The 27,184-nt window shown below is 51.2% G+C and overlaps 2 protein-coding genes and 1 long non-coding RNA gene across 15 annotated transcripts; 1 reads left to right on the forward strand and 2 right to left on the reverse strand.

Moving 5' to 3' along the window:
- Nucleotides 1–4,446: 4,446 nt before the first annotated feature.
- On the reverse strand, nucleotides 4,447–7,021 carry LOC110147826 (uncharacterized). Its single transcript, XR_002316976.2, has 2 exons — nucleotides 6,634–7,021; nucleotides 4,447–5,211 (listed from the first exon to the last, which is right to left on the reverse strand). It is a non-coding gene; the product is annotated as an uncharacterized lncRNA (long non-coding RNA).
- Nucleotides 7,022–7,089: 68 nt separating this feature from the next.
- On the forward strand, nucleotides 7,090–11,069 carry TUFM (Tu translation elongation factor, mitochondrial). The gene is made up of 10 exons (XM_020909581.2): nucleotides 7,090–7,220; nucleotides 7,324–7,518; nucleotides 8,265–8,431; nucleotides 8,656–8,760; nucleotides 8,847–9,011; nucleotides 9,144–9,276; nucleotides 9,361–9,465; nucleotides 9,578–9,729; nucleotides 9,823–9,942; nucleotides 10,703–11,069. The coding sequence occupies exons 1-10, from the start codon at nucleotides 7,178–7,180 to the stop codon at nucleotides 10,874–10,876; spliced, it is 1,359 nt and encodes a 452-aa protein (XP_020765240.1). The 5' UTR covers nucleotides 7,090–7,177; the 3' UTR covers nucleotides 10,877–11,069.
- A 2,360-nt stretch (nucleotides 11,070–13,429) lies between these two features.
- ATXN2L (ataxin 2 like) lies at nucleotides 13,430–25,479 on the reverse strand. 13 transcript variants are annotated; one of them, XM_070461146.1, is made up of 23 exons: nucleotides 24,632–25,474; nucleotides 23,106–23,142; nucleotides 22,835–22,891; nucleotides 22,679–22,750; nucleotides 22,155–22,305; nucleotides 21,660–21,784; nucleotides 20,731–20,822; nucleotides 20,083–20,283; nucleotides 19,107–19,282; nucleotides 18,840–18,950; nucleotides 18,085–18,279; nucleotides 17,926–17,997; nucleotides 17,622–17,692; nucleotides 17,148–17,443; nucleotides 16,999–17,068; nucleotides 16,363–16,509; nucleotides 16,179–16,251; nucleotides 15,898–16,088; nucleotides 15,450–15,579; nucleotides 15,239–15,360; nucleotides 14,875–15,087; nucleotides 14,496–14,549; nucleotides 13,430–13,920 (listed from the first exon to the last, which is right to left on the reverse strand). In XM_070461146.1, the coding sequence occupies exons 1-23, from the start codon at nucleotides 24,931–24,933 to the stop codon at nucleotides 13,894–13,896; spliced, it is 2,985 nt and encodes a 994-aa protein (XP_070317247.1). In that variant the 5' UTR covers nucleotides 24,934–25,474; the 3' UTR covers nucleotides 13,430–13,893. The 13 variants fall into 13 exon arrangements, with proteins under 13 accessions (XP_070317247.1, XP_020765225.1, XP_020765224.1 ...); XM_020909566.2 differs by lacking the exon at nucleotides 14,496–14,549 and adding an exon at nucleotides 14,550–14,739; XM_020909565.2 differs by lacking the exon at nucleotides 14,496–14,549 and adding an exon at nucleotides 14,550–14,739 and having other exon boundaries at nucleotides 13,430–13,943.
- Between the last annotated feature and the right edge of the window lie 1,705 nt (nucleotides 25,480–27,184).

The raw sequence follows: 27,184 nt of genomic DNA on the forward strand, positions 1-27,184 counted from the left end.
CAAAAAAAAAAAACAGTAGAAAGTGCCGGGATGATGTTTTGGATCAGGTTTTCCAGAAGCACACCCAGAGATAAGAATTTGTGTGCAAATGATTTTTTTTTTTTTTTTAAGTGCTACCAGGAGAAACTAGTAAAGGAGTGGGAGGGGCAGGAGAGGAAACTAAGAGAATGTGTGATCTCAGAGAACATGTGAGAGTAGTTCAGCTTGATTCCTCAGGGAAGTTCTGGATGTAAGTTGTGACTCAAATTTATCCAGAAACAAGGGAGCTGGGCCTTTCCTGTAGCAACATTCTTCAGCTGTTAACTAGGGCTTTCCCTGGGAGATGTCAATTCTCAGGCATTTCATCAAGGCAAAGCTTCCAGTAGCCTGAAGACAGGACAGTTCTCAAGAAAAAGAAAAAACATCTAGAAGGTCTAATTGTTTGAAAAAACAACACACACCAAAGAGCAGGGGGTGTGGTAATAGAGCATGTGTGTGTGTGCATGAGCATAATTGGGTGGGGTGGGGTGGTTTGGGCAAACACTTCATACACAAATGATAAGGGGTCCATGGGACTGGGCATTGCTATTGTCTCCTATAGAAAACATTGACTTAGATTGCTTAGTGACTTTGTTGAGAGTCATTTTTAGGGAAGTGAAAGAAGCAGAAGCCAATGGTAGCAGACTGAGGGATGAATGGAAGGTGAACAAGTGGGGGTAGGAATGTGAAGAGTTGTCCTACACAGTTTGGCCAAAAAGGGAAGGAGAGATGGAGGGTTGTAGAGGATGGAAAGGTTTGCTTGTTTGTTTATATCCTGAGGGAAGCCGGATTTTATGTTTGAAGTCATAGGAGAAAGGAGACAGTAGAAGGAATGGTAATTGAAGGAGTGAAGTTTTAATTACCATCCCAGGGGAAGGATGGGTCCAGAGCCCAGGTTAAGCAAGCTGTTAATGTGAAAAGCAAAACACTTCTTCCTTCTTAGGAACAGGGGATGTAATATTCAGGATGCTTTCAGCTACAAGTAATAGGACCACCACCTCCCCTACTCCATTTAAGGTCCTAAAAGAGGGGGAGTTTGTTGGTTCACAGAATTAAAAAGGAAGAGGTTTGGACTTGCCTGGCAGTCCAGCGGTTAAGACTCTGTGCTTCCACTGCAGGGGGCACGGTTCCATCCCTGGTCTAGGAAGACCTTATGTGGCATGAAAGACCCCCTGTGGCATGGCCAAATATATATATATATATATATATCAGAGATAGAATGACATGAGGTATGGCAGGAGCCAGAGCCTCAAACAGGGTCCATGTGAACTTGCTCTGTCTCTTAGCTCTGCTTTCCTCTAGGTTATCTTCCTTGTCAAGCAGACTGTCCCCTTCTAGGGAGCAAGATGGCCACCAGAGTTCCAAGCTTACATTCTACTCACTTCATGATCCCAGCATAGATAGATCATAGCTTTTCCAATAATTCTAGCTCAAGTGCAGTAGGGCTGCATCTCATCAGCTCAGCTTGGGTCACCCAGTACCCATCTTTTGTATAATAAAGAATTTGTCTGGTCTTTGTTGCAGTTTCCTAGCACAGAGCTTTTAAAATTCTTGGAATTTCCTGAGTGACAGGCGTGTCTGTTACTTGTAAGCCCCTTCGATCACACCTCAGTCTTTGCTGATGAAATGACTAACGGCAAGCCTCTACATAGCTTCAAGATGGGGGCTTATCAGCAGAAGCCCCAACTTTATGATTAGACAGTTGGGATTTTGAGCCAGTTTGATCTCCAGGGAGGGAAGGGGACTTGACTGAGTTCAGTCACACGGCAGTGATTTACTCCACCATGCCCAAGCGATGAAACCCCTAATAAACACTTCAGACACTGAAGCTCAGTGGGGCTTCTTGGTGAATACACTGATGTGTGGGGAGAGTGATATGCCCCAGGTCTATGTGGACCCTCCAGGACTTCTCCCTATGCAGCTCTTCATTTAGCTGTTCCTGACATATCTTTAATTATAAAATGTAATTGTACTAAAATGTAAGTATAGTGCTTTCCTGTATTCTATGAATTGTTCTAGCAAACTATCAAACCTTAGGGGGCTCATGGACACTCCCGGATCCGTAGGCACTTGGCATGAAGGATAGAAGGCCAGGGGACCCCACTTGCAGCTGGCATCTGAAGTGGGGGCAGTCTTGTGGAGTGAGCCCTTACCTTGTGCTAACTCTGGGCAGTAAGTGCCAGAACTGAATTTCGGGTCACCACTGGGGGTTGAAACACAATACTAATCCTGAATGGACAATTGTGACTGTGAAGGATAGATTAGGTGGATTGGTAAACACTGGATCATGGACAGATCAATCATCTGAGTCTGGAATGGGCTGAGCTGCAATCAAACTTCATGGGCTGAGCACAGCAGAGGGTGGTTCTTCAAAGGAAAACCAGAGTCTCTCACTGAGGGGGAAGTGGTTGCTTATGGGCTTCTTCTGGAGGTCATCTGGACCCTCTCCCACCCCAAGAGATGAAGATGTCTCATTTTTCTGAGATGTCAAATTCAGCCTTGGTGTTTTGGCCAGAACTTCCTGCCCCTCCAAGCAAATCATGCTTTGCTTAATCAGAACATTCTGACAGCTAACATACTCCACCTTCACTTAGGTTTTTCTCTGATATTACACACGCAATTTCCCCCAGTTCTGCCAGTCTTCCTCCCTCTGGTTTCAGGCTCCAAAGTATAGCCGCCTCTAGGAAGCTATGCAAGGCCAATGCACCTAGGTGGCCTCTCAAGTGCCTTTTATTTAGTAGCTTTTGTGTGACCTTCACAGAGTGTTTCCAACTGGAATGTCTCCAGTCACATCTGAGTGATATGAGTGTGATCGGAGTTCTGTGTTTGGAAGGATATTCAGGGCCAGTAGGGGAGCGTTGAGACGACATAGAGAGGAGATGGCTGCGGTGGTCCAGGAGGGGGGAGATTCTGACCTGGCCAAGGCAGTGCAGCAGGGTTAATCCCAAGGAGAATATCCAGAGGGATTTCTGAGGAGACACTGCCAGGCTGGCTGGTGGTGAAGAGAGTGAAGGATGCCCCTGAGCTTCCAATAAGTCTGTTGAGTGGTACCAAGGACAAGGCTCTAAGTCCTAGTCCTCAATTTGCCACTAAGTTATAGGTCAGCCCAGAACCCATTTCAATTACAGCAGACCCCACCTCCCTTTAGAAGTTACAGCTACAAAAAATCCTTACAGGTCATAAAGTTTAACCTCTTCACTCACCCCCATTTTATAAAGCAGAGGCCCCCGAAGTTACAGTGACTCACTTGTATTTTTTAGATGAATGTGAATACAAAATTTGCTTTCCACTGAAAAACACTGGAAAACTTAAGCCCAACACAATGCTTCACTGAATGATCAACTGAAAGGATTCAGCAAATTCTTCCTTCAACAAATGTTTCTTGCCCTAAGTGTTAGGCACTATTCCTAAAATGAAAAATAAGCTCTTAGTGTCATGAGCTGGTGAGAGAGAAAAAAATAACAAAAAACAAAACCCAACAAACAAGCAAACTGCTAAGATAATTTTGGATATTTAGGTGCTCTGAAGAAAATAAGCAGGCCATTGGTAAGAGGGTGTCTGAAGAGGTGACATGTGAGGTTGGAGGATGAGAAGGAACAAGCCATGGGGAAAGCTCCAGGGAAGAACATTCCAGGAAGACAGAAGCACATCTGCAAAGACCCTGAGGTAAAAGCAATCGTGGGGTGTTTGTGGAACAGAAGGATGCCCAGTGTGGCTGGAGAGAGTGAGAGGAAAGTACCAGATGGGGATCAGAGAGGTGGGCAGGGGCTAGATCATGCCCATGCCAGATCACAGGCCACAGGGAGGACATCGGATTTTTTTTTTTTTTTAATAATAGGTTTACTGAGATATAAATTACGTGCCATACAATTCATCCATTTAAAGTTGGAGGCTGGATTTTATTCCATGTGTACTAAGGAGTCATTGAGGGAGGATTCATTTCCGATTCACATTTTAAAGACTGATCTGGTTGTGTGGAAGATGGATTTGACAGATATTGGGAATAAGGACAGAAGTTGGAGGACCCACTGGAGAGGTCATGAGGTAACTTAGGCAAGAGATGATCCCAGTTTGAACCACAGTGTTGACAGTGGAGAGAGAGAAGCGGTCACATTGAGATTTATTTTGGAGAGAGAGCCAGTGGGACTGGGTAATGGATAGATGTGGGGATGGGTGGAAAGGACAAAGGTGGTGCCATTTATTCAGATGTGTAAGGAGAGTGTGGGAGAAACAGAGTGTCCTGTTTGGGATATGTTAGGTTCATAGCACCCTTCAATTTGGAAGGCTCATGAACAGGTCAACTGCAGACATTCACACAGGCCTGCTGTGGCCAGGCACAGAGTATATGGAAATAAAAGAAGCCCAGTTCTCACCCTACTCAAGTCACTTAGTCTCAGACAAGTGACACCAAGAAATACATCCAAGTGCTGTAAGGCAGACTTATCTGTTAGGGTATATTTGGTTGCAAGTAACAGACAACTCTGACACCATCTGGCTTAAACAATAAAGACACTTGGCATCTCACACTATGTAGAGTCCAGGCTTCTAAGATCCTCTTCCCTTTGCCCACTTCTGGATTTTGGCTTCACCATGGATGGGGAGCATCATGGGCATGGTAGTTCCAGGCTTCCCATCCTGAACAACAACTCCCAGAGTCAGAAGGTGGTCTGTCTCCTCGGTGTCTCCTTCTTCTTTTTAAAGTATTTATTCATTTATGGCTGTGTCGGGTCTTAGTTGTGGCACGTGGGATCCTTGTTGTGGCTTACAGGTTCCAGAGCACTCCACTGGCTCAGTAGTTGTAGCACATGGGCCCAGTTGCCCTGCGGCATGTAGGATCTTAGTTCCCCAACCAGGGACTGAACTCAAGTCCCCTGCACTGGAAGTCAGATTCTTAACCACTGGGCCACCAGGAAGTCCCAAAGATCACTTTCTTGATGTAGAAGTGGCTTCAGGACCATGAGCAGTTGCTGTTGCAGACAAGTCTAAGTCCTGGCATTTAGTGTCTGGTGGCAGTGGCGGTAGAAGCAGTTTTCTTATCAGGTCAGATCAGACCTATGGCTTAGGATCCATTTCTCCAGCCCACTCCACAATTCTGTAAGCTGCCTACCACCTTGACACAAATCCCCTCTTTTCCAACCAGCCCATGTAAATTCTGTTATCTGCAAATCAAGACTCCCATGTAAATTCTGTTATCTGCAAATCAAGACATAGGGTGCAACAGTCAACAGCTCTACAAAAAATTCTCTCCCTCTGGACTCTTTTCTGAGCACTGTGTTTTGCAAATTTCAGTTATTCATGTACACCTCTCCCCAGATTTGTCATATATTCATATCACCCATTTTATCTACCAAGTGTTGTTTTTTTAAATTGACTCATTTTTTAAAACACATTTACAATGCCAACCTTTCTTCCAAACTGATACACATTAAAATAAATATAGCACCACTAAAAAAGAAAGCATTAATTTAAGTTCCAGCCCCCAATATTTCATATCCTGGTGGTGGCTGATAGTGTCTTAGCATAAATTTCTAGAAGTGGAATGACTAAGGTTCAGGTTGGGGACAAGGAGAACCCTTTCATATTGTACAAGCCCTTCCTCATCAAAGCTGATGGGTTTAGAGGGCCAAGAAGACAGAAGTCTTAGCAAGTTTCTCATTATAAAATGATAGTTAAATTACAGTATGGTGAAGTGGCTAAGTGCACACTTTTTTTGGAAGTTAGCTGTGTTGGGTTCCTTGTTTACCTTGATGCTCAATTTTCTCACTAATAAAATGGGGTCCTATCACAGTCCTAACACTGAATGTGACAATATTGAATGTGAAGCAATATGAAGCACAACGCCTGAACTATAAAAAGCTCTGAGTTCCCCAAACTCCTCTGAATTTAAGAACTTTGTTAAAAATAAATATGGTTTCCTTGTCTGTACCCAGACACTACTGAATCATAATCTCCAAGGGAGGAATTAAGGAATCTATTTGAAACAGACACCATCAACTGAGTCTTAGGAGCTGATGAGTTTCGGAAACATTAATCAAGGTTAAGCAGCTGCTATTATCATCCCAGGGTGATGAGATGATGGATGTGAAAGTTAAAGGTCATTTACTATCCTTGCACTCATTCATTCAGTCAACAGACATTTATTGAGCACTCACTGAGTGCCCCGCCCTGTGGCAGGTGCCAGGGACACAGCGGGAACAAGAAAGCCTCAGGCTGCCCTTAAAGGCACAAGAAGTTGGTCCCTCACCTGGTCATCTGTAAAACTAGGTGGCGAGAACGACGATTGAGAGAATTACTCTCTGGCCTGCTGAGGGGCTACAGGGGTGGACGGGAAACTCTGTCCCCGCAGGCTGTGAGCCAGCGGGGAGGGCATTTGAGCCAGGGGAGGGTCCCAAAGACTGTGGGACCCGGAAGGCTTTTGGACCCCTTTTCTGTCTCTTGCCCAGCTCATTTCCTCTCAGAGCCAGATGTCAGGGTCTTCCTGTGAAGTAGATACTACTCCCACTTTACAGACAAGAAAACAAAGGCTCAGAAGAGAGATGGGTCACACTTAGAGACCCACCCCCAACAGGTTCCCGGGAGAGTCTTCCTCAGCCTGGCCGCAACGGCTGGTCCTACCTCCAGCTGCGACATAAGGCCGCCAGATCTGTCGCCAGACCCGCCCGGCGGGTCGGACTGGACTCCAGATGGTTCGGGGCCAAGACGTTCCGGAGTCATCCACGCCGGGGCCGCTGCCTCTGCTTCAAGAAGGCCTGGACCGTCCCTCCGGACCTGGCCTCGCCTTCCCACGATACGTGCCAGCACAGCTCGCAGCCCTGGGAACTACAACGCCCATGAGCCTCGGGGGCGTAGGCGCGCTATGAGATGCTCCACATCGCCCCCCGGCGCCACCAGAGAGAACTGCGTGGCTCCTGAGCCAGCGAGATAGGAGTGCGCCTTGGAAAGCTTCCCCACCCTTAGCACCCTCAGCACTTTCCTGGACGTGTTCCGTCCCGCGCCCGGAAGTTGACAGGGCCATAGAGATTGGAGGCTAGAGGCGCCCAGACTTGCCCTCTCTGCCCTAACTTCCGCCGGAAGCGACTTCCATCCGCAACTGCCCTTTCGCTGCTGCACGCGCCGGCGCCCGTGCCCGGTGCGCTCTACGGGCGCCAGTACGACCACAATGGCGGCCGCTACCCTGCTGCGCGCGACGCCCCTTTTCAGCGGTGAGGGGGCGGGGAGGGCCATGGCAGCCCGGGTTCACGTGGGGGTCGTCGGGAGCGGCCGGGCTCAGACCCGCGCCGTGACTCCAGGCATCTGCCCCGGCAGGTCTCGGCGCCGGCCCGGCACCACTATTGCAAGGTCTTTTGCGGCCGCTGAAGGCCCCGGCGCTGCCCATCTTGTGCCGCGGCCTGGCTGTGGAGGCCAAGAAGACCTATGTGCGTGACAAGCCCCATGTGAACGTGGGCACCATCGGCCATGTAGACCATGGCAAGACCACGCTGACCGCGGCCATCACGAAAAGTAAGTGGGGTTGGGGTGGGGAGGGGCTTCCAACAGCGCCTGCTCTGCTGGTGGGACTTGAAGCCAGGGAGGCGGGGCCCGCGGAGCAACTGCTTAGGTGTTTAGTGCGGCCCCTAAGGTGGCTTCCCAGGTGGCGCTAGTGGTAAAGAACTCGCTTGCCAATGCAGGTTAGGCGTAAGAGACGCCGGTTCGATCCCTGGGGTCGGGGAGATCCCCTGGAGAAGGGAATGGCAGTCTACTCCAGTATTCTTGCCTGGAGAATCCCACGGACAGAGGAGTCTGTCCATAGACTGTCCTTTTCTAAAGTGGAAAGGGCCTTGCTGAAAAGTGTGTTCCCTTCCTTCCCTTAGTTTTAGCAGGCTACAGTCCTTAGGGTTGCACAGAGTCGGACACGACTGAAGCGACTTGGCAGGGCACAAAGCGCCAGAAATTGGGCGGACAGTACACTGCAGGATGCAGAAGACAGATTTCCCGTGAACACGAAGTTTTTGATGCATAAGTTGGGGGATCCCCCCCGTCCCCCCAATGGCCTCCCTCCAGCCCCAGGAAGATGCCCTGTAAGCAGAACTGTTAGCCTAGAGAAGTCACAGGGTTAGCCCTTGAGGCTCTATAACCTTTTTTTCTGACCTGAAGTTACTAGCCCCAGGAGTTGAAGGAGGGTGTCTTGGAAGGTTGATTCTCCTAGACTGTCTTTCTCTAAAGTAGAAAGGGCCTTGCTGAAAAGTGTGTTCCCTTCCTTCCCTTAGTTTTAGCGGAGGGAGGTGGGGCCAAGTTTAAGAAGTACGAAGAGATTGACAATGCCCCAGAGGAGCGAGCCCGAGGTATCACAATCAACGCGGCTCATGTGGAGTATAGCACAGCCGCCCGCCACTATGCCCACACTGACTGCCCCGGTCATGCAGATTACGTTAAGGTGAGAGCCGCTGGGGACGGGGCTTGGGAACTGCCCCTCCTCAGGAAAAACGTTAGGATTGTGGGGAGGAGGTTAAGATGTTTGAGGTGTACGGGTTGGAGATCCTGGCTTTGTGGGCCTGGCCAGTCACAGCAGGTGGTAAAGAAGTGTCTGTGCTTAGCTAGGTGGCTGGGGAGCAGAGGAGGTCATGGAATTACACTACTTCCTTTTCTCTCTCTCCCCAGAATATGATCACAGGCACTGCCCCCCTCGACGGCTGCATCCTGGTGGTGGCAGCCAATGATGGCCCCATGCCCCAGACCCGAGAACACTTACTGCTAGCCAGACAGGTACTCAAGAGCCTGGGAAAGGGTGGAAGGGGGCGGAGGGTGTTGGGCCATTCAGGACGCCATCTGTGTCTCCTTCTCACCTGCAGATTGGCGTTGAGCATGTGGTGGTGTATGTGAACAAGGCGGACGCCGTGCAGGACTCTGAGATGGTGGAGCTGGTGGAGCTGGAGATCAGGGAACTGCTGACTGAGTTTGGCTACAAAGGGGAGGAGACTCCGATCATCGTTGGCTCTGCCCTCTGTGCCCTTGAGGTAAAGGCGGGGTCAGGCTGGGGATGGGGCTGGATGGACACCCAGAGCTTTGCTCTGAGTCCGGGGCCTGGCTCTGGGCAAGTAAGAGGAGCAGAATGGAAGTTTCAGAGTCCTGTCACCTCCCACTCATAGCAACGTGACCCCGAGCTAGGCCTGAAGTCCGTGCAGAAGCTGCTGGATGCTGTGGACACATACATCCCGGTACCCACCCGGGACCTGGAGAAGCCTTTCCTGCTGCCCGTGGAGTCGGTATACTCGATCCCTGGTGAGGACCCGGCTCACACGCACTCCCGTCCCGTCACTGCCGCTTCATCCAGCATCCCTGATGTCCTGCCCTGTTCCCTCCTAGGCCGGGGCACAGTGGTGACAGGCACGCTCGAACGTGGCATTTTGAAGAAGGGAGACGAGTGTGAGTTCCTGGGACACAGCAAGAATATTCGCACTGTGGTGACAGGTACAGGAGGCGGCCTTGGGACCCAGAGCTCCAGGATGGCATCTCCCCCCCGCAGACCCCCCATTCCTTCCCTCTGCCCACACCCTTCTCCCGCGTGTCTCCCCTCTCTCAGGCATTGAGATGTTCCACAAGAGCCTGGATAGGGCAGAGGCGGGTGACAACCTTGGGGCCCTGGTCCGAGGCTTGAAGCGGGAGGACCTGAGACGTGGCCTGGTCATGGCCAAGCCAGGTTCCATCCAGCCTCACCAGAAGGTGGAGGCACAGGTGAGGGCTCCAGGTGTTGATGGGCAGGCGCTGTGGAGGGTCGGTGCTTCCAGCCAGGCCCAACTCCACCCATGTTCTCGTACCCTCTCACAGGTCTACATCCTCAGCAAGGAAGAGGGTGGCCGCCACAAACCTTTTGTATCCCACTTCATGCCTGTCATGTTCTCCCTGACTTGGGACATGGCTTGTCGGATCATCTTGCCTCCAGGGAAGGTATGATGTATGTGACAGCGGGGGTGACCTTTCCCTGGTAAAGAAAGCCTGGCTGATGATGTAGGGGGAGAGCTGGTGATGGAAGGGTTGGATCACTGGATTCAGGCAGAACAAATCCTCATCCAGGGTTTCTTAGCTGTGTTAGCACTGACTCACAAAGATTCCCCAGCAGAGTTCCTATAGTAGAGAGTTCCACTGTATTTTACATAAAGGCTCAAAAGAAGTCTTGAGCCCAAGACCTGCGTAACCCAAAATTTTATAAACATTTTTTTCTCATGAAAAACTTTAGAGACACTAATCACTAGTCCTTTTTTATTTTTATCTTTATAGTTTACTTGTTTATTGGCTGCCCTGGTCTTCGTTGCACTGCACAGGCTTTCTTGTTGGGAGAGAGGGGGCTCCTCATTTCGGTGGCGCCTCCTGTTGCAGAGCACAGGCTCTAGGGCACGTGGGCTTTAGTAGTTGTGGCACAGGGGCTTAGTTGCCCCGTAGCTTGTGGGATCTTGTTTCCCAGATTAGGGATCAAATCCATGTCCCCTACATTGACAGGTGGATAACTAACCACTGGAACCCCAAGGAAGTCCAATCAGTCCTTTTCTGCCTTTGCACATGCTGTTTGCATGTGCCTAACAACTGGGACAGAAGTTTCCCCAGAAAGAATCACCCTGCTGCATTTTCCCATAACCTTTAACCTTGGTAACCAACAGTTAGGAAGTGAAGGTGCCCTGAATCATGCATGATCTTTGTCTCTACCTTTTAGGAGCTTGCCATGCCTGGGGAGGACCTGAAGCTCACTCTCATCTTGCGGCAGCCAATGATCTTAGAGAAAGGCCAGCGTTTCACCCTGCGGGATGGCAACCGGACCATCGGAACCGGCCTCGTCACTGACACGCCAGCCATGACCGAGGAGGACAAGAACATCAAGTGGAGTTGAGTCTGAACCTCTGCTGGGGCTCTCTTGTGCTCAGGGCCGCACTGGCCAGCGTTCTCTCCTGCCTCTGTGGCCCTCTTTGCAGGGCAGAGGCTGTGGCCCAGCCAAATGACAGCTAGACTGATACTTCCCCTGGCCCAAGGGCCGTGTGGTCGGCCAGGTGAGGTAGGTCAGTAAACTGTTCTGTGAATAGAAAGCTAGCCTGTGTCTTGTGTCGTTTGTACTCTGGGAGAGGGGGGATATAGGAATGGAGCTGAAGCCCAGGATGCATGAGCTTGGGAGTGACCCCTGAGTCATATGAACTGAGAGTGCTTCTCCAGCCTCAAGAGTTCATCTCTGGTGCACGGTGGAGGAGCTCTTGCCTTAAAGCAGTGCTGAGGTAACGTGAGGAAGGTAGAGAAACTAAAGGCCTGAAAGCTATCCCCATGAGCTTCGCATGATTGCTCCAGCCCAGTTCAGTGTGTTGCTCAGTGGTGTCTGACTCTGCAACCCCACGGACTGCAGCACACCAGGCTTCCCTGTTCACCAACTCCCAGAGCTTGCTCAGACCCGTGTCTATCAAGTCCGTGATGCCATCCAACCCTTTCATCCTCTGTCGTCCCCTTCTCCTGCCCTCAATCTTTCCCAGCATCAGGGTCTTTTCCAGGGTGTCAGCTCTTCCCATCAGGTGGCCAAAATATTGGAGCTTCAATATCAGTCCTTCCAATGAATATTCAGGACTGATTTCCTTGAGGATTGACTGGTTTGATCTTGCTGTCCAAGGGACTCGAGTCTTCTCCAACACCATAGTTCAAAAGCATCAATTCCTTGGCACTCAGCTTTCTTTATGGTCCAACTCTCACATCCATATGTGACTACTGGAAAAACCGTAGCTTTGACTATATGGACCTGTAAAGTCAAGTCTGCTTTTTAATATGCTGTCTAGGCTTGTCATAGCTTTTCTTCCCAAGGAGCATCTCTTAATTTCGATTGCTTAGCAAAATGCTACATAAAACAGGCTAAATGTTGGATATTCCTAGAGATACTGGTCAAATGGTTATAGCTTGGGCCCAGTTTAGGTGCCTGTTCTGTGAGTAGTCACCAGGCTGTTCATGTCTAGCTACCCTTATTTAAAGTTGATACTGGGCGTTCTATTTTGCCTTTAGACCCAGCACATAGATTATACTTGGTAAATAATTTGTAGGCTTGGTGGGTTATCCCCACCATATCACTAAGTCCAAAAAGGAGTGAGAAATTGTAGAAGGAAAGTTTCATTTTTAATGTTAATTACTGAGATTTAAAATGAACAAGGTCTGTTTATCAAATACACAAGGAGTAAAATGCTGAGATTTTGGGGTGACCCCCACTAACAGCATTCAGCAGGGATTAATGGCACCCTTTCAAACTTGTATCCTGACAAATTAATATACTCAGGACAGACAACCTACTAACAAACAGCTCAAGAGAATGGAGGCTGTTAGGTAGGCCCAGCATGAGGCAAACAGAAGCAAACTTCAGATAAAAGGAATTTCATGGAAAGTACTGTCCAACAGTAAAGCATAATTACTTGTTTCACCTTCTTCAGTGTGCAAGGAGAGGCTGAAAGTTTTCAGGCAGATTCAGTCAGGGTGGAGGCTAAGTTCCTTCTAGCTCGTAAGATTTCTGCTCTTAGGAATAAATTATTAAGAGGCTACCCAGGAACACCTGCAATCACGTACATCTCAAGCACTACAGAAACCCGTTTCCATCTGCACTGCAGACATCAGGAGCCCACCTGAAGGCTTTCCTGCTGCTACTTCCATCAAGGCCTCCCAGCCCCAGTTGGAGAGCTCTATCACTTGGGACCGCAAATCTGCTTTTTTAAAACATTTGGCTGCACCGGGTCTTGGTTGCAGCATGTGGGATCTAGTCCCCTGACCAGGGATCGAACCTGGGGCCTCCTACATTGGGAACAGTCTTAGCCACTGGACCACCAGAGAAGTTCCAAACCTGCTGCCTTTCAACAACCAATGAAGAGGCTACAGATCAGTCCCATCCTCTACCAGTGAAATCTCCACTTTACAGGTAAGAAACGAATGCCAGGTCTTACTAGTAAAGAATTCCAAACTGTTTTAAAAAAACACCTCCTGAAGCCTATTGTTTCTCCATCCCATACCTGGCCTGCACATTTCTAATCTGGCCCCTGCTTCCCTCAGGCTGGCTCAATCCAGCCCTCCCCCCTTTCACTAGCAGTTTCATCCTATAGCTCTCACCCACACCCAAGACCTCTGAGCTATGCACCACCCTGGCCCTTATTTCAGGTGGCCCCAAACACAATTGTACTTTTTTGTGCAAAGAGCTAGACATCATTCACGAAGTACTTACATTAGAAATGAAAACCTCAAGTTACATCTCACAATGAGGCCTGTTTTGAGGTGAGAAAACAGCCTTTGAGACAATGGTGGGCCTGCATGGCATAGCGCCAGAAAGGGCATCTCTGGATATTCTGGATGGGCACCTACAGTGCCCCACCTTGGAAACCTCATAAAACCAACCGCTCCCATCTTACTATTCTTCAAAGAGGAAACTACAGGCAGGTTAAGTTAGTTTAAAATTTTATTTTTTTTAAATTTTTTTAAATATTTTTATGTAATAAAAAGTAAAAGTCCTTGTCCAACCATCCTTGCGGGGCATGTCTGTTTCTCTTACGCAGGTGACTCAAGTTAATGGGGAAGAAAGAACAGGGGGCCCAAGGTTATAAATAATAGAAAATAAAAGATCTTCGTCTCCAGCGGGGAGGAGGGGGATAGATGAGAGGACGGGAGGGCAAGATGGGGTGGGGATGGGCAGGGGCAGAGCAGGAACCCCCCCACCCCCGCTGGACCCTGGCCCTACCCACTTTGAGGCCCTTCCCATTCAAGGTGCTTGGCAGGAATTCCCCAGCTCCCCCGGGGCGGGGAAAGGGGGTGGGGGGCTGGGACTGGTCCGAGCTGCTGGGGGAAGAGACATAGATCACTCTTCCCTCCACTCATGGAGGTCTCAGGTCGCGGCCAGGACAATCTTCAGTTCCCCGGGGGGTGGAAGGGGAGCTGCTGGGAGGGATGAGATTGAACTGGTTGGAGGGGAAAGAGAAGAGAGCAGGAGCATTAGAACCCAAGCAGCTGTCCCTTCATCCAATGCCGTCCAGTGTGGGGTGTGGGGGGAGTGTTGGTAGGAGCGGCCGCCTCGAGGTGTCTCACGGGGCTGTCAGAAGCACAGATCAATCGCCGTTTCCCCGTGAGCCAGAGCCCTTCCTCACGTGCCCAGCTCAGCCCCCCACACCCCAGCCTGGCCCTGTCTACTGCGCTGACCTTACCTCGGCTAAGTCAGGAGACAGTCGGGGTCACTGAGAGCTGGGGAGGCAGTGGGGAGGGGGGCTGCTGGATCACAACTGAGCGAGGACGGAGGGAAGCAAAGGACAGAGCCAGGAGCAAGCCCCTGGCGACGGCGACTGTGGCTTCTGCCCACCCTACATACTTCACAGACAGGTGCAGGTCGGCAGGCGCCCTGTGGGACAGCCCTGCCTCCAAGACCCCTCACTCCCCGCCCAGAACCCGTGCATCCTGCCCCACCTGCAGCCCATCAGCTCTTCCATGCCAAATACCCCCAGCTAACGAGAACTCACGAATCCTGTCATCGGCTCCTCCTGGAAATCCAGGCGCCTGGCCAGGCTGCTCACCTTGGGGGTGTCCGATGTAGGGGTAGGGTGAGGGTGTGGAAGCTGAGAGTGCAGGCACCCCACTCTGGGGCACCGCGCCTTGGGGGGGGCCCCCATGGCTCTGGGGTGGATGCAGCAGCATCACCTGGGGCGGGTGGGGAGCCCCAGGGTGAGGGGGCGGGGCTGCTGTGATTCCAGTTTGGACATGGGCCTGTGGAGAACAGAAAAGGAGCTGCGAGCACCACAAGGTCAGAGAACCTAAGGCAGCAGCACGGAGTGCAAAGGTGCACCGACAACTCCAGGATGGGGTACCCCTTGGCTCAGGGCAGGTGGCGTGGGCTCTTACCTGGGTAACATGGGCCATGTTGGTGAAGCCGTGGGGCAGCTGCTGGTGGGCATGGATGGCATATACAGCGGCTGGTTGGGGGAAGCTGCTCTGAGGGGACTGGGCAGAAGGTCCCGGTGGCAGAGAAGGCGGCGTGCCTGTCAGGGCCCCTGGGTGGTACAGGTTCTGCTGCGGCTGTCCACTGCCCAGGTGTGGGGCCTGCCCCGCCTGGTGCTGGCATCAGGGCAAGGGGAACGGTGAGTGCCACTTCCGGTACCACCTCTGACCCCCAGGTTCTCCCCACTAGGAAATGACTCCTTGTCCTAGTCCTCTCCTTCAGCCACCCACCCCTGCCCCACCCACGTGGATGCCCCACAGCAGGCACCTGGACAGGACTGGGGGCCGCATGCTGGGACGGCGGCTGGCTCCCAGTAGGCGTGGTGGCCGGCTGCGGCTGGTGGGCATGGAGCTGCGTGGCATGGTGTGGATAGGACTGGTGAACGGTGGCTACAGCAGGAAAGGGGAGAGAGTCAGTGACAGGCACCCCGGAGGGGCTGAGCAGCACAGACTGGGTGGGGGGACAGGACAGAACTCACCATAAAGGGCCTGGGGGGTGGGCTGCTCTGCAGAAGGGTACTGAGGGGTGGAGGATGACACGATGGCCTGGGGATGGCTCCCCGACGTCAGCATGCGTGGGTTGCTCTGAAGCATGGGGGCAAACACCGGCTGGAGGAGGAGAGAAGCGGTCGGCCTGGCAGAGTAGCCCGCTGCAAACCACCCAGGCACAGCACTGCTCTGCTCCACCTTACTTCACATTCTCAACCACCTTATTGAGTAGACGCTACACTTTACAGAAGGAAAAACTAAAAGCGCCAGAATCCACTGCCTCTCCAGAGTCCTACTACAGCCAAGACTAAAGCCCAAGTTGGACCCCATCACCCAGAACTCTAGGCTGGCTTCTCCTGCCAGCTCCTGAGTGTGAGAGGTGGAGGCTTGCTAAGATGCCAGGGCTCTCTACCAGACCTTCCTCCCCACCTCAGTCACCTGCGAGGGGTAGTGGGCCATGGGCTGCATCATGGCGGGCTGGCCTGGGAACTGCTGTGGGTTGTAGGGGATGTAGGAAGAGTAAGGGGTGGCAGCCACCAGAGGTGGACCAGCGGCGGCAGCGGCGGCCTGCATCATGGGAGGGGCGGAGGCTGGCTGGTGTTGGTCCGAGCGCTGAGGGGGCAGGGAGCCTGCGGGCAGGGGGAAGACGGAGCAGAGCTCAAGCTCCATCCGCCAGCAGGCCCTGGGCGGCGCGCACGGCCCCTCCTGACCCTGCTCACCTTTGGCGCCCCGGTACTTGCCCTGCTGTCCAGGCACTGAGTTGGACACAGGGTACGGATACATCTGAGGTGCCTAGGGACCAGAACACAGGCGCAGCTCAGTGACTCGCTAAGTGCTCAGGACGGGCAGGGTCTGGTCCCTCAGGCAGCCCAGGCACACCTGACCCACTCAGTCTCCTCTCACCTGAACAGCTGGTCCCATGTGGATCTGAGGTATGTAGGAAATGTACTGGGGGCTATAGAGCCCACTCTGGCCTGCTGTCAGCACCGGGATGGAGGGAGTTGAATGAGTCCGGGGCCCAGGAGAAGTCGGAGTACTGGTGGATTTATTCTGTAAGAGGCAAAGGGGTACATGCACAAGATATCTCAATGACTTCAGTACCACCCTTCTCTCCCAGCCAAGGGCATCCAGAGTGCTGTGCACCAAACATATCCTACACTTTATATTGGTTAAACCTCACATCAACCAGGAGATGAGCACCCTTAAATTACAGGCGAGGAAACTGAGGCAGAGAGAGTAAGTGGTTCATCCAAGATCACAAAGCTTCCAAGTAGAGGTTCAAGCGCAGTCAGTGTGCCCAAGTGAAGCCCATGCTCCTGACTGCCAGACTCCGACTCCCCCAAAGCAAATGCCAAGTCCCAGTAAGGAACCCGTGAGTATCTGTCAGATACTTCACAATCCCAGGGCAGCCACTGCTAAGACCTGCTTCCTCAACTGCTGCGGTCCTGACACACGTGTATAACTGCTCATTTCCCCCAACACCCAGCTCCCAAGTCTCCTCATGGAGACCCCAGCCCACATTCCCCTGTCCCATCTCACCACAGAAAGCAGGGGCTTAGTGGGATTGAACTCCTTGGCATTGGGGTTCAACGTCGACTTCTTCACTTGTCTATGAGAGAAAAGTGGAGTCAATTCTCACGGCCTGCCTCTCGTCACCAGACACCTGCCCAGCTCCCCACCCCACTCACTCGGCAACTGGGCCCTCATCCTTGTCATCTCCCTTGATGAGGCCCACTGGAGGGCTGCCAGTTTGGCTTGGGCAAGGTGGGGGAGGCTGCTCCGGCCCCTCGGCACCCCCTGCTGGTGGCAAGGGAGGTTTGTCCTCCTTGTCCGATACTGATTCGGCCTTCGAGGAAACAGGAGACCCCAGGGGCTCTGAAGCCATAAGACCATCCACCTCCTTCTCCTTCCCTTTGGCCTCCTCTTTCAGGATCCGTGGAGGAAAAGGATCCAAGCTGGTCTCAGGGGAGCTACTGGGCTGAAGCTAGAAGGACAGAAACACACAACATAGAGACTACTCTCTTATCTCAACCCCAGACTCACCTTCCTTCATCTTTGCGTCCTCTAATCTCTTAATGCCACCCAGTGCCTATTCCATAAACCTCTCCCCCGACTCCCCAACCTTCATCGCTTTCCTGCTAACACTCCCACACTTTGCTCACCTTAAACTGGGCCCCAAACTTTCTCAGTTCTTCCAGCTGAAAACGCTTCTGTTCGTTCTGAAGGCCAGGGACTATGAAAAAGAGCAAAAAAGAAGAAAACACACATTTTTCTTGAAGGTGGCTACAAAGCAACCCAAAGAACAAAGAAACCAAGGGAAAAAAGCTGAGCTTAATAGAACCCTTTAAGTTAGGATCAAAGGGCTGATCCACGTCATCTGTTTCTGAATTTCAACACCTGCCTAACTGAAATGCTCCTCTAATCAAAGGGGCACAAGACCCTGGCAGGAACAACAACAATCCTCACCTTTCCCTGCAATCCGGGACAACTCCTGGGACTCCAGCGTCCTTCCAGGTTCCTTGGCCGGAAGTTCTTTTACTGAGCAAGAAAGAAGAGGTACATGAAGACACTTCTGTCCGGAAGCTCACTGCCCACTGTCTGCAGTCCCCACCCGGTGGCTCTTACCATCTGTGGGGGCCAGTGAGATCTTTGGAGAAGCTGGGGAAACGGAGCCCACTCCAGGATCCCCAACTGCTGACGTCACTGGGATGGAAGCTGAAGAGGTCGGTACTGCTGAGCCAATGGGAGGCTCAGGACAGGAAGCTGAGATTGGGGCGGGGGCAGCTGATTTGGGAGAGCGTGGCGGGTACATCCGGCCCACTGGAAGAAAAAGGAGTGATTTGTGTTGGTCACTGCTGGTCACTGAGCAGGGACTCACTAGAAACACTAAGGAGAGTTCATCTACAAGGTCACAAACCTAAATGTTTAGAAGGGCAAGGCAAGAAAGGTAAGCAGGTAAAATGGCCTCATGGGTACCATGAAAGACTGGAATGCTCCAAGAACAGTCAAGACTCAGTTCCAGTCAACCAGAGCTATACAGCAAGACAGGTTCTGTGTTAGCAGAACTTTCTGTATTTCAAAAGAAATTAGATACTTTCTATGATTTCTCCTCCCTTAAAATTAGTTGCCAACTAATTTATTTATTTATTTTGTTGTTGTTGCCAACTAATTTAAACAAAAGGCACCGGCCAGCCAGACAGAACGTATGGATTGCCATGCTGGAATTTCTCCCTGAGGGAAACTGAAAAATTCTTTCCTGAAAAGCATAAATCCAAGCCTCCAAAACACCTTTATCTTGGAACTCTCCCAGTCCAGCATTCTAACTATTGACATATCTACACCCCTATCTATTTCTTCATGTAACACCGCTGGAATCTTACCTGCAGGAGGAGGTGGAACAGAAGCTTCTCCAGAAGGCCTGCTGCTGGGGGAAGACAGACTCTTGGCACCTCTCAGAGGTCGCTGGGCCTTAGGGGACATGCGGGAAGGGCCTATTTTTTTTTTTTTTAAAGATGGGAAAAAAGAGGCAGAGTTCCTGCTATTACATGACCATCAATGCACCTTCCATCCAACCCACCTAGATCCTTTTCCTTGCCACCTACCATCATCCCCTTCCCTGCCACCAACGAGTCGGCTTCCTAACTCACCTCCATTGATACCGCGTGCCTCAGAACCTGGGCCAGGGCTGCTATTGTCAAGATGGTGAGGGCCACGAGGCGGCAAAGAGCTAAGGCCAGGCCGGCCGCCCCGAGAACTACTGCAGCGAACGCCTCCCCGGGGACCTTCCCGAACTCGCTGGGGTAGAGGGATATACTTCCCCTCCCTGGGGGAGAGAGTTCAAATAACATCAAGCAGCCACAAAACACACGTTTTTCCAAGGTGAAGCCCTCCTTATCAAAGTCCACCTCCTGCCTCAATGCACACATACACAGATATGCCTGACTTCAGCTTTCTGCACTATTTCTCTTGAGAAACTAATTGTCCTGTGGTTCCAGGATGATGACCCTACCTTGCAGCTACCCCTGACCAGACCAAAGCAGCCAGTGCTCCATAATCCTACCCCACTCCTGACCTACAAGACAGGTAGTATCACATTGTGGTTTAAGGTACAATACACTTCAGTTTCATTTTCACAAGAGGAAAAGTTAAGACATACACAGGAATGAAAATGCAGGAAAAAAAAAAAAGAATATGGGGAATTCGGGAATTCCCTAGGGGTAGGACCCTGAGCTTTCAATGCTGAGGCCTAGGTTCCTGGTTGGGGAACTAAAATCCTACAAGTTGCAGAGTGCAGCAGAAAGCAAAAAAAGAAAAAGAAAAAAAAAAAAAGTATCAAAAATCTGGGGGGAAAAAAAAACCTGTCTTAATGTCTAATCTTTAGCCTTGTTACTTCAGACAAATTAATAGTTCTGGGCTTCAGCATCCTAATCCCCAAGATTCGGAATAACTGTATTGTGAGGCTTCAACAAGCATATGTAACAAGCTATCGGCCCTAACCTAAACCAAAAAATTGGGAATAACTACATGTTAACCTATGTGGCTGGGAGGCGTCACCAGAAGTAAACACCAAGCTTCCGGCCCAAACACTGAGCCCCGCCCGCACCAGCCGCCCCCAGCAATCACCTGGCTGCCAAGCTGGGGCTCTCGCGCCCTGAGCCCTGTCGCTGAACCGCACTGTGCTTCTCCTCCTCTGTGCGCCCATCATCGTTCTCCATGGCGATCCGCAGGCGGTACTGGGGGCTCGATTCAATCTCTCGGGCCAACTGGGCAGCACGCAGCTCCCGCTGACGGAATTCTTCTGAGTTGTCCTTCTCTAAGGGCACCCTGTGAGGACCGCCGCCACCCCAGGGCCACGGGACAACAGGGAGGAAAAAGAAGACATTTCCATCATTCCTATCACCAGCTCAGACATGTGGGTATTTAAACCCTCAACAAGTCAGCATTCACTGATCTGGCACGTAGCAGGGTCCTAGGCAGAGCAGCAAGGCATCTCTCTGAATCTGAGGGACACTGAGACACACATACAAATTTGCTAAGATTTTACAGGAAAAGTATGGACCAAAAAAGCAGTTAATTCCACCCATGGAATCAAGGTTATGAGAAAGAGAAAAACCTTTCAGAAGGAGTTCACAAGGCAGATGAGCGGGGAGAGGGCAACCCAGATGCCCAGGAAAACGTGTACAAAAGCTATGCTCCACCTAAAGGCCTCCCTTCTGTTGATGACCCCATACCTCAAACTGCACCGCCTGGGAAGTACCAAAAGACACTCACGTGTAAGAAGAGAGACTGCTGTCATAGGTGGTCTTTACACCATAGTTCTCCTCGTTGAACTTGAACATTTCGTTGGGGTCCCATCCATTAGACTAGAGGGAGAGGGAGAATGTTTCAAAGCCCAGTAAGGAAAGCAATAACAACCAATCCTTCTCTTCCCTCAGGTTGAAAGATTAAAAATCTGACCAAACCAAGAGTGGGGTAAAAAGGAACAGGGCTCATGGGAAGGTCACCTAGTACTACTGACTGCAGCACAAACTGGTAGTTTCCGAGACAGAGACGTCTTTAGGACCTAACATCCATTTCCAGATTTATATCCCAGGGAAATTCTGACCTAAGTGCATGAGGATACACATTCTAAAAATTCAGTAAGGCACTATTTTTAATATCAAAACAATGGCCCAGAAACACCAATAAGAAAAGGGATAAAGACAATTTATTGTGTACACACACAAGTATACACATACAAATAGCACAAAACATTTAGTTAAAAGCAATGAGTAGGATCTATATACCAAAATGAAAAATCCAAAAATAGGTAGGAAAAGCAAATTAAAAAAAAAAAAATTAACAGTGAAGTAACAATTCACTGATAAATTTTAAATCAATGTAGTTGTTTGGAGGAAGGGAAATGGGCCTATACAATACTCAATTTCATCTTTATCTTTTCCCCAAGGCTGGGAAAAAACTGATTTGAAGCAAATTTTAACAGTTATCAATTACTGATAGTAGAAAAACAGGTTATTTCTGTTTGAGTATGCTCTATACCTTTCCACTGGAATCTGACTGCCATCAGCAGGCAATAATAAAAGACCTCTTCCCTGCCCACCCCAGCAACTCTTGGCTCCAAGAATGATGTCACTGTCAACAACCCACACTTCGGCAGCAGAGCCCCCCAGCTCTAGGGTTCTCCAGAAGGGAGACTGTACCATGTCAGATTCCAGGTCGTAGTCATCACTGTTGCTGTCGCCCCCCTCCCAGCGCTGAAGCACCTTCTCCTTGTGTTCCCCATTCACCTTCGAGTTCATGGCAATGGCTGAGTCAGTGAACTTATCTGTGAGGGCAGATTGAAGATCAGGAGTCAGGCGGTATTGCATAGCCTTCCAACACCCTTCGCGCCACAGAAGCAAAGAAAAGCTTTTGTGTATCAGAGTTTGGGGGTGCAGGGCAGCATAAGACTTGTTCCAAGAGTTCAAAACAAGCAAGGAGTTGAAAACAAAGCAGGAAAAGTATGAACCACAACACAGGCTGGAATTCACCCCACTACATCTTAGACATTAACACATGTTCTCAAGAAAAAAATTCCAGTCATCCTCCTCAGAAATATGGTGATAAAGAACAGGAAGGAGGAGAATCAGATCATCCCATTCTCTGCCTTCTACTCAAGCACTGGGTCTGACACAACAGCCTGCACCAATAAATACCTTTAGTAGCATAATTGAAGTCAACATTTCGGAAGTGGACAAGCATGACATCGCTTGGCTTAAACACCATGGTATCCACTATGTCTTCCCGACGAGGGCCACCTGCTGGCTCCGATACCTTCCGGTGCACAGCGTCCACTGCCAGTTCAAACTATAGAAGTCCCATTTCCCAACAACCGAGGGTCAGTATTAAGAAATGTGATGACAAAAATATGACTACTTTTAATTTTACCCTTCCTAAACTTTCCCCAACACCACATTCTCAAGTGCACTGTCTTGTCAACATCACACACAGAATTTAGCCAAAGCCCCAAACTTAAAACTTCACATCAAAATTCCCAGCCCTCTCATTTCAAACACCCATCTTTAGTTGCATGCAGCACTCTTCCAGCACAGGCCTACAAAAACAAGGCTAGCCACCATGTTGTCCAAAACCACTCAACTTTGTGTCTTCAATGAACCTATTTCACTCTCTTCTTTCTCCCATGAAACTCCAAAAAACAAGGTAATTTGAGTACACTGACCTTTGAGCTCAGCGTCTTGAAGATACCTTCATAGGTGGTACCATTCTTCACCTTTACATCACAAGTGGAACCCTGAAAGAGCAGAGGAAAACAGAAGAGTGCCTCCAGCAACCGATGCATTACATTCCTCAACCTAGCAGTAAGGGGCCCACTTACCACAACAGCGGTAAGGAAATGCAGCATTCTGGAATTGTTGTAGACACCCTCAAACACCTGTCAGTAACACAGGAGAGAGATAAAAATAAAGAAACAGCCAATCAGCATCTTACCATCCTTCATAATGTCCACACTCCACTCATAACCACCTCCTATGTGTGGGATCCTTGCCCTTCAGAACGCATCTATTTCTGCACCTAGTCTGCCCTCTATCCCCACATATGTATCTTTTAAGCATCTGTGCCTTAGACGGGGGAGAAAAGGCACTCACCGGTGACTGTGGAGGTCCCTTTCCTGTGCTTTGTCCCCTATAAGAAAAGGTAACAAGAAACTAGTTATTTAAGTACGGTCAAGCCCTCTTATTCAATGCTTTCAAAGGACTCTATGCTAGGACCACATACTATGCGAGGATGACGACTTAGGCTACAAATCATTAACCAACAACCGATTTTCAAATTCTCACTTCACAGAGGAAGAAAAGGACTAAAAGTCATTTCTTCCAAATACCAGTAAAAGAGGCTCAATCATCAACGTCTGTCAATTGCTTTAAAAGCCAATTCAACACAACGTTTCTGCAAGAGGGCCAGGGCTGCATGCTTCCAAACGACAAACTTTACGACATTCGACAATAACCCACGCCAGATGTAACAGTGGAAGCTCAGAGAGCGCAACTTTTGAACTACCTAGCTCAGGTAAATTACCTCCCAAACAGAAAAGACCATCATTTCCCACAGCCTTAGGCCCCAAACTAGGAGTGAAGGTGCTCCCTCCACAATCTACCCTTCTGGACCTCTTTACTCATTCAGCCTGTTACCCACTCTGGGAGGGGTCACCAATCACCCAGTAACCCTGCTTCTCGCTGGCTGATGTAACCGGCGGTTGAAGAGGGCGATCAGGGGGCCGTTGGCAGGGCTGGGGGACAGCGCAGCCGCAAAAGCTATCCACCCGGAGGCCTCGCCCGGTCTGCGCCTGCGCACTAAACCCCACGGGCCTCTTCAAAATCCCCCCTCCCGCGATCAGAACCCACTGCGCCTGCGTGTACCTCCACTCTCAATTCCATAAACCCACAAACAGAAGAAACCGAGTTGGGTGTCCACCACTCATTCAAGGCCACCACGCGAACCCGTCCACGAGCTCTCCCAGCCGCTGCCCTATGTGTTACCCGAGGCTGGAGAATGGCCGGGTCATAAGACACAGCATCCGCGCGCACGTACGGCAAGAGCGCGCGCGCGCTGGAGGTTCCCAGCCCGCAGTCCTCCCAGTCCCTCCTTCCGTCCCCCCGCCCACCCTGCTCCCCTCCTACTGGCCAGACTGGGACCAGGAGGTAGCAACTCGCTACCAAGTCCCTCCCTCCCCATTGGCCAAACTGTGGGCCGCGCGCCCCCCTCCATTGGCTACGGCCAGGGACCCCTTCCCGCAGCTGACTCCCCATTGGCTGAAGACGGGAACCGCGAGACCCTTCGTGGTAATGGAGCCGGGGACCCCGATCACCTCTTCACCCCCCCCCGCAACTCCTCGTTCCGACGCCGCCGGGGGGATGCGCTCTGCCTGCCCTGAAGGCCCAGGTCCCGAGCCCTGACTACGCTCGCAGAACTGAGCACTGCCCCGGAATACCCCGTGGCCACCAGGGACCCTCTGCCTCTGACCTGTTAGGACCTGAGGGCCCACCCCCAGCTTCACGGGGCTTTCCCACTCCCCCTGGTGCCCCTCAAAGGTGGCCAGGCTAGAAGTCCGCCTGGCGTGGTGTACAGGTCTCGGCCACCTCGGCTCTAGCGCCCGGAAACCCACCATCCTTACCTGGCGCTGCCGATGGCCGCTGCCCCTGGTCTCTCCTGATGTTGCTGCTGCGGTGGCGGCGGTTGAGGCGCCAAGATGCCCTCCGCTCCCCGACGGAGCCCGCTCCCGGCAGCGGCTGCAGGCCCTAGGCAGGGGGAGGCGGCCGCAGGAGGTCCTGGGAGAGCCGAGGTGGAGGCCAGGGGCCCCGGGAGACCGCCGTTGGGCGGGCTGGTGCCCCCGGGAGGCCGACGGGCCACGGCCTGTTGCGTGGGGGGCGGCTGCTGGGGCTGGGAGGTCTGTTGTGGCGGCTGAGGCTTCAACATGATGGCAGCGTCCGGAAGGGGAATTAGGGGGAAGGGAGGGAGAGAGGAGGCCGGGGCTGGGCCCCCTCCGGAGAGCGCGGGAAGCGAAGGGGACTGGGAAGCTAGGGACCCGCCGTTGGCGGGCGGGGGCAAGCCCCGCGGTGTCGGGGGTGGATAGAGAAGACCGCGGCGCGAGGAAGCACCGCGAGGCGGAAGGGGAGGGGGTCTCGCGGGCCGGAGGAAAGCGAGAGGGCGCGAGCCGGCTTGGCGCGCGTGCGCGTCGCCGGGGAAAGGGGAGGAGGAGGAGCGCGCGGGCGGGAGCTCCCGAAGGGGGAGGGGCGGGGAGGAGGGAGCGGCGGCCCGAGATGTCCGCGCGCACCGGGGCGGTTAGCTCCGGGCGGGAGAAGAAAGAATAAAGAAAGGTGAATCTCGCGCCCCTCGCCTTTGGAGTGGGTAAGGAGCAGCGCGGGGCGCTTGCGCGCGCCAAGGACTTAAGAGTCTCTAGGTCTCAAGCAGCCTTGAAGACTGCCTGCCGCTGTCGCTTCACAATGAGCGTGTGAAGCGCTGGGGGTGGAGCCGAAGAAGCAGAGAGGAAGGAAGAGCCGGCCGCCCCGCCTACGCCGGCGGCGTAGCGTCGGAATACCTCCGCAGTAGTGTGAGAAGTCACCACGTAGCGTGCAGTTCTTCCGCCACTTGAGGACCCATGGGCGGAGTCTTAAGTACAAAAAAAGTCCCGGCACGAGAACCGGTACTTATTTTAGGCTTGTGGTAGGTTTTGTGCGGCCTTTATCTGCCTTTCATAAAAGATTGATAGGCATTAATGTTATCAGTTTGAGCATGCTGATCTTTGGAGATAACTCTATACCTAATTCTAAATTATTTTAATGATTTTCAAACTAATGGTTTTTCCATGCCCTAGAATGAACCCTTAAAGTGGAAGTGGCAAGTGAAAGTGTAGTCGCTCAGTTGTGTCCGACTCTTTGCGACCCCATGGACTGACTGTAGCCCCCCAGGCTCCTCTGTCCATGGAATTCTCCCGGCAAGAATATTGAAGTGGGTAGCCTATCCCTTCTCCAGAGGGTCTCCCACATTGCAGGCAGACTCTACCATCTGAGCCACCAGAGAAGCCCAGAATGCACCTTAAACTGTAGTAACAAAGAGGCTGAAGACGCAAGTTCCTAGGGTCTAGTTCAAAATCCTCCACCCAACTCTACAATGAAAACAGCTTTCAGTCATTCAAATTAGCTGGGCATTTAAGACAGGGGACTTCCCTGGTGGCTGAGACAATAAAGAATCTGTCAGCAATGCAGGAGACCCGGGTTTGATCCCTGGGTCAGGAAGATCCGCTGGAGAAGGGAATGGCAACCCGCTCCAGTGTTCTTGCCTGGAGAATTCCATGGACAGAGGAGCCTGGCAGGTTGCAGTCCACGGGGTCACAAAAAGTCAGACACAGCTGAGCAACTACACTGTCTTTAGGACATTAGACTAGGTGCCTTGGATATGACTACTAATAATTAAACCACTTCCTACCCTCAAGGAGTTTAAACTAGCGGTGGATTCAGACAGATTCGATCTATTAGGTGAAGCACAGAGTCCTAAGAGTAGATAAGAGTGACACCTACTTCAGTGTTGGGTGATGGATTTCTAGGCAGGGGGAATAGGACATGACAACGTAAAAAATCCTCAGCATGTCTGTAGTATAAAATAGGAGGAAGTGTATGCCCAGAAGTGGGATTGCTGGGTCATATGGCAGTTCTATTTCCAGCTTTTTAAGAAATCTCCACACTGTTTTCCATAGTGGCTGTACTAATTTGCATTCCCACCAACAGTGTAAGAGGGTTCCCTTTTCTCCACACCCTCTCCAGCATTTATTGCTTGTAGACTTTTGGATAGCAGCCATCCTGACTGGCGTATAATGGTACCTCATTGTGGTTTTGATTTGCATTTCTCTGATAATGAGTGACGTTGAGCATCTTTTCATGTGTTTGTTAGCCATCTGTATGTCTTCCTTGGAGAAATGTCTGTTTAGTTCTTTGGCCCATTTTTTGATTGGGTCATTTATTTTTCTGGAGTTGAGCTGGAGGAGTTGCTTGTATATTTTTGAGATTAATCCAAGGAAACACACCAAGGAAACCAGATCTGAAAGAGACACATGCACCCCAATGTTCATCACAGCACTGTTTATAATAGCCAGGACATGGAAGCAACCTAGATGCCCATCAGCAGACGAATGGATGAGGAAGCTGTGGTACATATACACCATGGAATATTA

This window comes from Odocoileus virginianus, chromosome 33, assembly GCF_023699985.2.
Source record: "Odocoileus virginianus isolate 20LAN1187 ecotype Illinois chromosome 33, Ovbor_1.2, whole genome shotgun sequence".
Taxonomy (NCBI): Eukaryota; Metazoa; Chordata; class Mammalia; order Artiodactyla; family Cervidae; genus Odocoileus; species Odocoileus virginianus.